Source organism: Toxotes jaculatrix, chromosome 12 (assembly GCF_017976425.1).
Source record: "Toxotes jaculatrix isolate fToxJac2 chromosome 12, fToxJac2.pri, whole genome shotgun sequence".
Lineage (NCBI taxonomy): Eukaryota > Metazoa > Chordata > Actinopteri > Toxotidae > Toxotes > Toxotes jaculatrix.
This window is the reverse complement of record NC_054405.1, coordinates 5,911,347-5,921,323: the sequence shown is the minus strand read 5'-3', so window position 1 is coordinate 5,921,323 and position 9,977 is coordinate 5,911,347. Positions and strand designations below refer to the sequence as shown.

At 42.0% G+C, this 9,977-nt stretch overlaps 1 protein-coding gene across 1 annotated transcript in view; it reads left to right on the top strand.

Annotated features, from left to right (window-relative positions):
• The first annotated feature begins 229 nt into the window (after positions 1-229).
• uvrag (UV radiation resistance associated gene) overlaps positions 230-9,977 on the top strand; it is an 82,307-nt gene continuing 72,559 nt past the window's right edge. The window contains exons 1-6 of the mRNA XM_041052119.1: positions 230-515; positions 3,927-4,044; positions 4,624-4,658; positions 5,938-6,099; positions 7,066-7,140; positions 7,266-7,351. Of these exons, the coding sequence (XP_040908053.1) occupies positions 411-515; positions 3,927-4,044; positions 4,624-4,658; positions 5,938-6,099; positions 7,066-7,140; positions 7,266-7,351 (581 nt within the window). The 5' untranslated portion in view covers positions 230-410. The remainder of the gene's footprint in view (positions 516-3,926; positions 4,045-4,623; positions 4,659-5,937; positions 6,100-7,065; positions 7,141-7,265; positions 7,352-9,977) is intronic.

The following is a 9,977-nucleotide window of genomic DNA, read 5'->3' as shown; positions in this document are numbered from 1 at the left end:
TGTCACGTTTTCCTATGCAACTTCCTCATATTTTGCAGCTTTGACAGATTTCAACGAACACCCGCCCCTTCCTGGAAGACGAACAGAAAGAGAACCAATAGTTACGCGGAATCTCAGTGGAAGGGCCCGTCTTTATTTGACGGACGTCTGTTTAAGCCAATCAGTAGCCTAGCTGTCGCGCCTCCCTACCGGAGACGGATTTCCGAACCAAGTGTAGCAAATAGCCTGTACTTTGTTTACGTCCCGTTGGTTAGCTGACAGCTGCTGTAACGCTTTCCTAATACGAATAGCCGTGTCTGCATGTCTCTGGTGGTTATCCGGCGCTTCGTAAACTTTACAACGAGTATCCTAGATGTCGAGGATGGGATGTTTTGTTGAATGAGGGGGACCCGTTAAATGCCGACAGGAGGATGAACTCCATCACCGGTCGGGTTCTCGCCATCCCCGCCGCCTCTGTCACCAACTCTGGAGCTTCATCCTCTCGAGCCTTACATGTAGAGCTCACGTCCCAGCAGGTAAATGCAAAGCCTCTGAGCTCATGTCGATATAAGCGGCATTTAAATGAACCCAGGAAAACGTGGGCCGGCCTCCTCAGTGTGTTATGTACTAGTTTGCAACGTCGCTTACAACTGGTGCCCGCAGAAACACGGCAGGCCTGTCAGGCTAGCTAGTTAGCTAACAACTGCTAACTTACAGTTAGCCCGCTGTAAATTCAAGTAGCTAACTGAACAGACATCCCTGACACACGGAAATAACTTAGACTGGTGTTTGGCGTTTCTGACTCCGACTTTTTCAGCGTGTTGCCATGTCTTTAGCGCATATATCATTCTACACCTTTAATCGTGTACGAAGCTAGTATGCTGCTGCTCATGGTAACATAACTTGGTGTGTCAGTGCCCAGTGACAGCTCACATAAGGGGAAACGGTAGCATATGTCGTTACATTGCTGGCATATTGTCTCACAGAGCTATTTTATTGTGATTTGGAAAATGTCCAGATCATGTTCTAATTTCATTTATTCTTAGTTAAGCTGGGTGGTTCTTTGGAAATCTGGAAACGAATCTTCTGTCCATTCATTCATTCATTCATTCGTGTGGGCATGACATGTCACTTTAGTAACCAGTGAAACTATGAGAACCACTTTCAAATTCACGAAAGTACAAATCTCTTGTGCAAGAAAGACCATGTTTTCATCAAGCTGTCTTGCTGGGTTTTGCACACTGTTGGGGTCATAATGTGGTGGTTAGTGACACAGCATGAAGTTCAGCTTTCCATTGTCTTACTGGTGCTCCCTACTTTGTATGCCCCACTCCGTTTTTTGTACATATTTATGGAGACAAAAGGATAAAATTATATTGGCACTACAATTTAATTTCTTCTCGCACCAATAAATCTAACTCTTTGACCCTCGTCCCTCGTTTAGGGTTGTGATTGCATTAGATGGGAATTTAGATAATATAGTTAGTGTGTGTCAGTAGTTCAGTTCAATAAACAAAGTTAACATACTCCATTCTTGATCATATTAAAACAGATATGTACTTATAATATTGTGCTACTGCTTCAGTGGCTCACAGTATCAGATACATTGAGAGCTAAACTCAAGAGAGGTGACCCGTGTTGGTAGTTTCTACACAGGCCTTGTGAATTACTTATGGAATTTTTTTCATTTAAAAAAATAGAAGCTGTACCTTCAAAGCTGCAGCACTACAAAAATTATGGTTAAAACAGAAAAACAACCTTCAACCTGGTCAACAGTTAAAGTAAAAAAACAAAACAAAACAAAACAAACAACAACAAAAAAAAACAACAGGTTAAGATCACCAAAAAAAACAAAACAAAACAGGTCTTTTTCAGAGACTAATAAACTGGTTCACATTCCTGCAGCAGTGGAAATAAATGAAGCCTTAAAAGTTAATGCAAACAATTCACACAGGTGACTCAGTGTTTGTTGATGACTTCCAAACCCTCTGTGTGTGCAAAGGCAGTGTTGGAACAAACTGTGTTACTACACCCTCTGATGCTTTATAAGGACAACGCTGCACTGCAGGAAGTAGTAACACAGGTAACAGTAACACAGGAGGACAGAGCTGGTTGGTCAGAGATTCATCCTATAGCAGGATAATGACCCAGAACATTAGAAGAACAGAACCAGATGGAGGCTTCACATGATGAAGACCAGCACAGTCTCCAGACCTAAACCCTGTGGAGCTGGTTTGGGATGAACTGGACAGAAGGTGAAAGCAAAGCAAACTACAAGTGCAACACGTTTGTGGGAACTTCTGCTGCAGTGTTGGGGTGAACTTTCTGGAAATTAAACAGTATTTCATTTCCATTGTAGAAAGAAGGTCACGAGTGTGTTTGTGTTTGGCTTCTGGATGAGTCAAAAATTCAGTTTAAATTTCACAATACACTGAGACATTATGCTTTGTACATTTCAACAACTGGAAAAATTGAGGTGTCCTAAAATCTTTGACCAGTACTGTATTTGTTTGGAGTACCTCATCAAGATGGCCTTTTTTCAAGCAGTTGGAAAGGTGTAGCTGCGAACATAAATCAATACTAATTTATGCATAGAGACAGCAATATCATACTCTTAGCTGGCAGTATTTTGGGTGAGGAGGCAGGATTTGTTGCACGTCTGAGTGCATTAGTTTGAACAAGGTGTCTCTGATAAACTGGAATTTAGTTTACTTGAAACAGGGTTAATGTGCTGTGTGTACACTAATTCTATCTCAAGATGTAGGTTTGTATCAGTTCTGCTCCCACAGTTTTGAGGGAATCCCCTACATGTGAAATGCAGCGCTGTTTCACTATTTTAAACTAGAGTTTAGCTTTAGTTAGCTTTAGTCTGCTTTCTAAAGAAACAGGATGTCTGTATATTCCTGAATTACAGATATTCAGCAAAAGGCTTGTGACCAGCTAATCACTTTGTCACATACCACCATCAGACTTTTTTAGGGTCAGTATTAACTGACGTGTGGTCACCCACCGCACTCGCTTCGTACTGCAAATGTACTATTCACAACCATTTTTCTCTGCCTGTGGTCCTCACCAGCCCATTCAGAAATGTACACTGACATTTTGAAGGGGGGAGGAGGTTAAAAGTCCCCTGTGGAACAATTAGTGTTTTTGTTTCTGGGACTCTTAATCTTATAGGGAATCTCATGACTTAGATTTAGCCTCAGTATGGCTGGAGGAGAGAGGCCAGGCCTGCTGGTCAAGGGAGAAGTTGTGCTGTGGTGCCTGAAGCGGGAACTTGCCAAATACAAAAATCTGTGCCTCTTGTGTGTTCACTCTCGCACTGCTTTTCCATCATTTGTAGTAGTCTTTTGCTAAAGTAGGCCCCACCTTCTGCATGAAGGGTTTTGGAAGCAGGTCTTTGAATTATTGTTCCAGTAACGTAGATGCTAAGTGCTGGTGGATTGTCTTCACTGTACATTACTGGAATGTTCTAAGATTTGTTTTTGTTTTGTGTAGAAAGTCACATGTTTAGAAATGATAGTCTCATTGTGATTTGTAGATTCTGGGATAAACAGCTAAAAACACTGATGCATTTCTCATGTGACTGTTGTGACTGACCATGCCTGCCGAGTTAACTGGCCACACCATGAAAATGCCATGCCTCTATTATGTGAACTGTTGCCTCTGTACATGAGCAATAACTAACTACTATTTAGCTGGTTGTACATGAGATGCACAGTGTGATACGTCATTGATCTCTGTGGCTTCTTTTTTCACTTGCCCTGGGACCCAGTCAGGGTTCTGTGTGTTAAGAGCAACGTAGATGGTATTTACCCACAACCGTCACATGATCAGAGTAAAACTGAACAGCTCTGATGTCTGTTATATGATGTATAATATTTTATGGTATTCATTCCCGGTCTGTATCTCTCCCCCCCCCCCCCCCCCCCCCCCAAAAAAAACAGAGACGACTGCGTCATCTTCGGAGCATTGCAGCCAGAAACATTGTCAACAAGAATGGTTCCCCACTGCTGGACACATACTTCACCCTCCACCTCTGTATAGGAGACCGCATATCTCGAGGTCAGTGTGAACACCCCTCCCACACAGACACTTGCCACCCTCTCACTCCTCTGAGTGAGAGCTGACAGTGAGCAGTATTGCTGGTCTGCTAATTCGGTCAGTATCTGAAGCCAAAGTGTGATGTGTGTCTAACAGGGAAATCCACCCTAAAATAGCAATGATATACTATTGCAATGATTAGGACACAACATTTTGCATCTACAAACACAAGTCCTCAGCCTCTCAGCTGATAATGTTATCAGATGACACTTAACGAGCCAGTGAGTGACTCTGTGGGCTCTGTGGAAGCACTTTCTAGAGATAATCCATTCAGATGCTTTTGTAAATGTATGACTCTTAGATGTGAGCCAGAAAATGTGCCCATTATCCGGCACAGTTACCATGGGTCCTGTCATAATGTCCTTGCTGTGTATGGAATAGCTTCAAGACTTTCCTCTAGATGACATTATCACTACAGTCTTGTGCATCTGTTTTCCAGCAGAAACTGGTTTAGATTCACAAATTAAAGCTTTTTAAAATGATATTTTGACTTGAGTGTATTTTCCTTCTTCTAACCATTATTCTTTTATGTCTTTTAAGGTTTTTACAAGAGTGAAGTCATACGAGACTCACTGGTGAGTATTCTTACGTAAACCGTCAGACTGTTCATGTCAGTCTTCTGGGATTGGCTCAGTAAGTCGTTATTACCTGCAGCATGCATTAGTGCAGCGTTCATTATGGCATAATACTCCTTTATTTGACAAGCTTCCTGTGTTTTACTCATGCCAAGGCTGGCATTCATACCTGCTACCTATCTGCCAGTGCTACCTTAAGCCACCCTTGGACTTAAACTGGTTTTCAAACATCAGAGTAACAGTGGTGTTCTCTGAATCATGCTTTGTTGAATAAAACGTCAGACTTGGAGAAACATGAATTAGATATATGTGCTGCTCCTTTATGCAGCTTTCTCTCATGGTCTGTAAGCATCATTCAGTTTCTGTACATGTGTAGTTTATATTATTGCGGTGCTGTATATTAGTGCGTGGCAGATGCAGCCCCACACGAAGCTATAGAAGCCAGGGATATCAAGCCACTACTGTCAGGTTTGCTGTGTAGTCATGAGCTGACCTAAGCTGCTTTCCAGACATACTGTTGAGTACCCTTGGCAAACAGCACTGCAGTATAATGCACTGCAGGGGTCAGGACTCCGTCTCTCAGCTCAACTTCCTCCTGTTGAATTTAACGTCCTTGCTGACAATCGTTCTCTAGTATTCTGTCTCCTTCCTGTCGTCGTTCGTCCAGGGGAAACATTTCTTGTCGGTCTTCCTGTTTTCACTGTGGCTGTTAGGCTCTCTGCTTCCGCTACTGACTCTCACTAGTTCTGCGCCCCCCCTGCCCCCACCCGTGGACTGTATTTCTGCTTTTGACATTCCTCTCCAGACTGTCCTTGAAAGTGACCTCAAGAGCAACAGATTTTCTCTCTGATGGAGGGAAATGGTCCATAATTGAATGATGTAAATGGCTACAGTGCTTTGCAGAAACAGTACTCTGTGCTGACAGTGTGGAAGTTCAGGGGCAGAGAATGAACTGTAGTTGGAATCAGACTTTAAGGTTAATTTAAAACAGGATGATTCAATTACTGGAGAATGGGTCGAAGTCACATTATGGCATTCAATCTGTCAGAGGCACCACACAGTTCTACTTTCATGTTTTGAGCTAAACACATCATACACATAAAAAAATGGCTCCTGTTTGTACTGCCTTTACTTGTCTGACATAAAAAAGATGCTGTTGTTTAAATGTAATGTATTAAGGCCTGAATTCCAGAGCCATTGTTGGACTGTTATCAATGTTTGATTTCTCTGCTGATCTGCTATTCCTCATGTGTAAGTGTGTACCTTTTTTTTTTTTCAGAATCCAACTTGGCGGAGCCTGGACTTTGGCATGCTGCCAGACCTTCTGGATACCTCAGTGTCTTGCTTCGTGGTTCGGATCTGGGGAGGACAAGAGGAACAGTATCAGCTCCTCATAGAATGGAAGGTCAATCTGGATGGCCTCAGATACACAGGACAGCAGGTCAGCAGCCGCACAATATACAGTTTATTTACAAGGATTTCTGTGTCGGCATCAGCAGATGCTGAATAAGTGGTGAGAGATAAAACCTGTGAATACAGTTGTCTTTTTTACACAAGGTCAGTTTTATGGTATTTTACGGTGACTTTTGGCTCAGTTTTCACTGCAGTTTCAAACACCACACAGCACGTTTATCAGAACAACACAAGCATATTTTAAAATAATAGTCTTGTTTCCTGGAGATTGTACAATAACGATGAGAAATACATGCATTTCTGCAGGAGTCAGTATTAGAAACGATGAGTGACTGATTTTGTTTACTGTGATATGATTTAGTCAAGTGTCTGACTTCACACTACAGTAAACCCTGCGCTCTTAATGTGTAAAATGTGATTTTACTTAACTGCATCCGTTGATGTTTGTACTGACCACAAAGACTATTGTTATTCAAGACACCAAACTTTATTAAGTTTAAGAATTCAAAATATAGTCAGCTGATATGTTGCACAACATAGACCATTAATGGAAACAACCATTCTCATGCATTCTTTTTATTCCATACATTTCAAACGTATGGAAGTGGCATTGAAGTAATTAACAATGATGTTGCAGGGTTGTTCACCAGGGTAGTCATGTTCAAATGAGAAGAAATTTAGCTGCTCGGAAATAAACCCTGAAGCTTGTGATATTATGAGGTGTCTGTATTCTGGGAACTGTACATGTGATTTAGAGTTTTGAATGATCTATTTAAATTTAGTATTTTATGTTTAAAGGCAAGAATTCAGTAAGTGGTGTTGGCACTGAGCCACAGCACTTGTAAAACACAGTAAAAGAGATCAGTGTTTCTGCCATTCTTTCACAGTGAGAGGATTTTCAAAGCCCGTAAACAGTTAGCACAGTCTCTGCTGTCCTTTGTTCTCTTCAACTCAGTCTGCACAATGAGCTTCAACTGCCTCCCCTTGTCCACAGATTCGATCCAGGAATCCCAATGAGATCATATTTGGATTGAACGATGGCTACTATGCAGCTGACTTTGATCATAAGGTACAGCCTTTTGTCCATTTCCCAGAGCTTCTGCACCATAAAGGAATACCCAGTCCTAACCTCGTTAGCTTTATTTTCATGGTATTAGGCTTCGGCACTGAAACACTGACATGTGGCTGTTGCAGGATCAGTCAGAGCGGAAGAAAAACAGCCTGCTTCAGGTCGACCAGAGTTCAGTCAGGAACTCCTACAGTGTTTTCTCTTTGCTCAGGTAAGACTCATGCCACGCAGCAGTATTTCATCATATTATCATTTCAGTAGGCCTCAGTTTTCATCCACTAGAAATTCCACCCCAGTCTTTTGTCTCACGTGCAGTGGATTTTCATTTTCAACTTTTTACAAAGAATGTTTACAGTATATTTACTTTATGTCAAACCACATCTAGTCTTTCTTCAGTCTTTTATTTACTTCTTTACATAATCGGTCATGTGATCAGTCTTCCTGTGATCGTGTGTGGCATTTTTGTCTTGAGCATTTGTTGTCCAGCAGATGGCGCCACAGGAAAGCCAACGTTAAGATCCCTCACCAGGGAACCGCTGCTGGGCTCCAACTTTATTTAAACTTGCAAAGCCTGCAGTCTACACTGCATTTCTTGGAGAGAAGGGGACCAATAGTTTATGTATCTGGAGCCTGTCCCAGTTGAGGCCCCTAAGTGACAGGCCAGCGTCACATTTAGGATTATGATTTTCATTCGATTAGAAGTAGCTAATGACGTTGAGTGAAATGGTTGCAATGCAAATTTACACCACAAGAAGGAGACAGAGATTTACTGAGTAAACTGCTTGTTAGTGGGGGAACCCTGGAGCAATAATTAAGAACTTGAGACGACGCAGGGTAGTTCTGGCATCTGTTGACAAACATGCACTTGTTGTTCTGTGTTTATATTTATATGTGGTAGAATGTAAACACTACTTTCAGAATCACCAGGGCTTCCCCAAGGGAAACCCGCTGTTAACCCAAAGCCTGATCACATAACAACATAATTGCACCCAGTTTTGTCTAAATAAATGTATATCTGGAAGGTCCAAGTTAGACACTTCCAAAATAAGATAAGGATCCTGTCATTAGGAACATTATAAAGGCTTCAACTAACATTTTCCTTCCATAAGAATTAACTAGGGGGATCTAAATGCGTCAGAGGTCTTTCCTGTGTCAAGAAAAAGGAGTTAGGCCAAAGCCGGCTGAATTTAACACTGCTGCCTCATCTAGAAGTGGTCGTGGTGTGTATTTATATGAGAGGAGACAATTACCTCCCCAGCAGCTTGCAGGAAAAAAGCCCAGTTTGAATCATAACTTTTATGACCCCTGCTCTTACTTCTTTTATTATTGCAGCCTTCTTCCACATCCTCTTCTTCTGTCCACACCCTGTGGGACTCTGTGGAGTTTAACACACTTACATTGATCCCCCTCTTCCCTCACGCTGCTCTGCCTGCAGCTCCTCACCCCTGTCAGAGTTTTTCTTTGGCTTAGAGAACTCATATGCACATGGTTTATGATTATGTACTGTACAATGATTCATCAGATACTGTACACTCTGACAGGGATTATCCTCCCAGCCCCCATGGTATATAACCATATATCTATATATATAAATATGTACCACTCAGTTTCTGACCTGCAGAGCTCTGAGCTCTCTTTTTCAGAGTGCATTTACTTTCTGAAGCATCCCGGTGAGTGCTGCTCATAGAGCCTTGTTGCATGTGGAAATCTGTGTTTTTGTTATTGCCTCGCCTGCTGGGTTGCATACATTGATTAATTATACACAGCGTTCATGTCTATATTCTAATGGTTCTGCGCTGCGTTCAGTGCATCATCATGTAGTGATGTGAGAAATAGTTTTCTTCTTTGGTCGCCAAATTCTTATTGTGTCTTGTCCAGAGATTTTTGAGTAAATGTCTTTTTTTTTCTCCAAGGACAGTGATGAATGTCCTCAGGGGACACCCACAGTGTCAAATATTCTCACCCAACTCTCTCCCTCTCTTGGCTCAGTGCAAATCGTCCTTCTCAGCACAGCTCTTTAATGGAAAAGGATGAGAGCTGCTTCACTAAGAATGTACTGATCTTGATTAATGGCGGTAATTTGTCAGCAGATTCACAGTCTGCTTTTCTCCCTGGCTCCAGTTGACAACACCCCTTACTTGTGTGAGTAACATGGTGATGTGGGCTGGCAAACACAACACGTCTCAGATGGAGAGATGAAGAGGGAGCATACAGATCATCAATCAGCAAACTTTAGTTTCTTCCAGAGAGGCTGAGATAGAGGTTGAGCCACATCTTACAGAGAACTGGGCCCCTGTCTGGGTGGAAAGAAAGCCAAGAAGACAGTGACGAAGATGATCCAGCTGTTCAACAAAGTTTTTTCTGTTTTTTTTCCTTTTGCAGAGACTGTTAATTCAGGTTTCAGTTGTTCCTTAACCTTCCGGTGGTAGAATTGACTTCCTGTCATCATATGACTGAGCTGCTTGTTGGACTAGTTGGATATTAACAAAAAGAAGAGGCAGAGAGAGTAGCAGAGTGGGCTTCTCGTCCACTTTATAATGGTTAGAGGCCATCTTTTATGGCCTAATGCGTTTCTGAATATCACATTGAAGTGGTGGGTAAGTGGAAGTACTCGCGTGGCCCCTCACCTTTTACTCACAGCTTTCTGATAGCAAAGAGTTACGCAGTTACTTTTAGATGTTAGTGTTGTAGGACAACAAAACTATTATGGATGCTGGATGTGGACCTTTCAGGTCTGTTGTAACAGTGGCCAGTGTGACACATGTTAACTATCATTCTTGGGGCACAACTTTCACAGTTTCACAGCACTGTGACATTGTAGATTACACCTGTTTCAA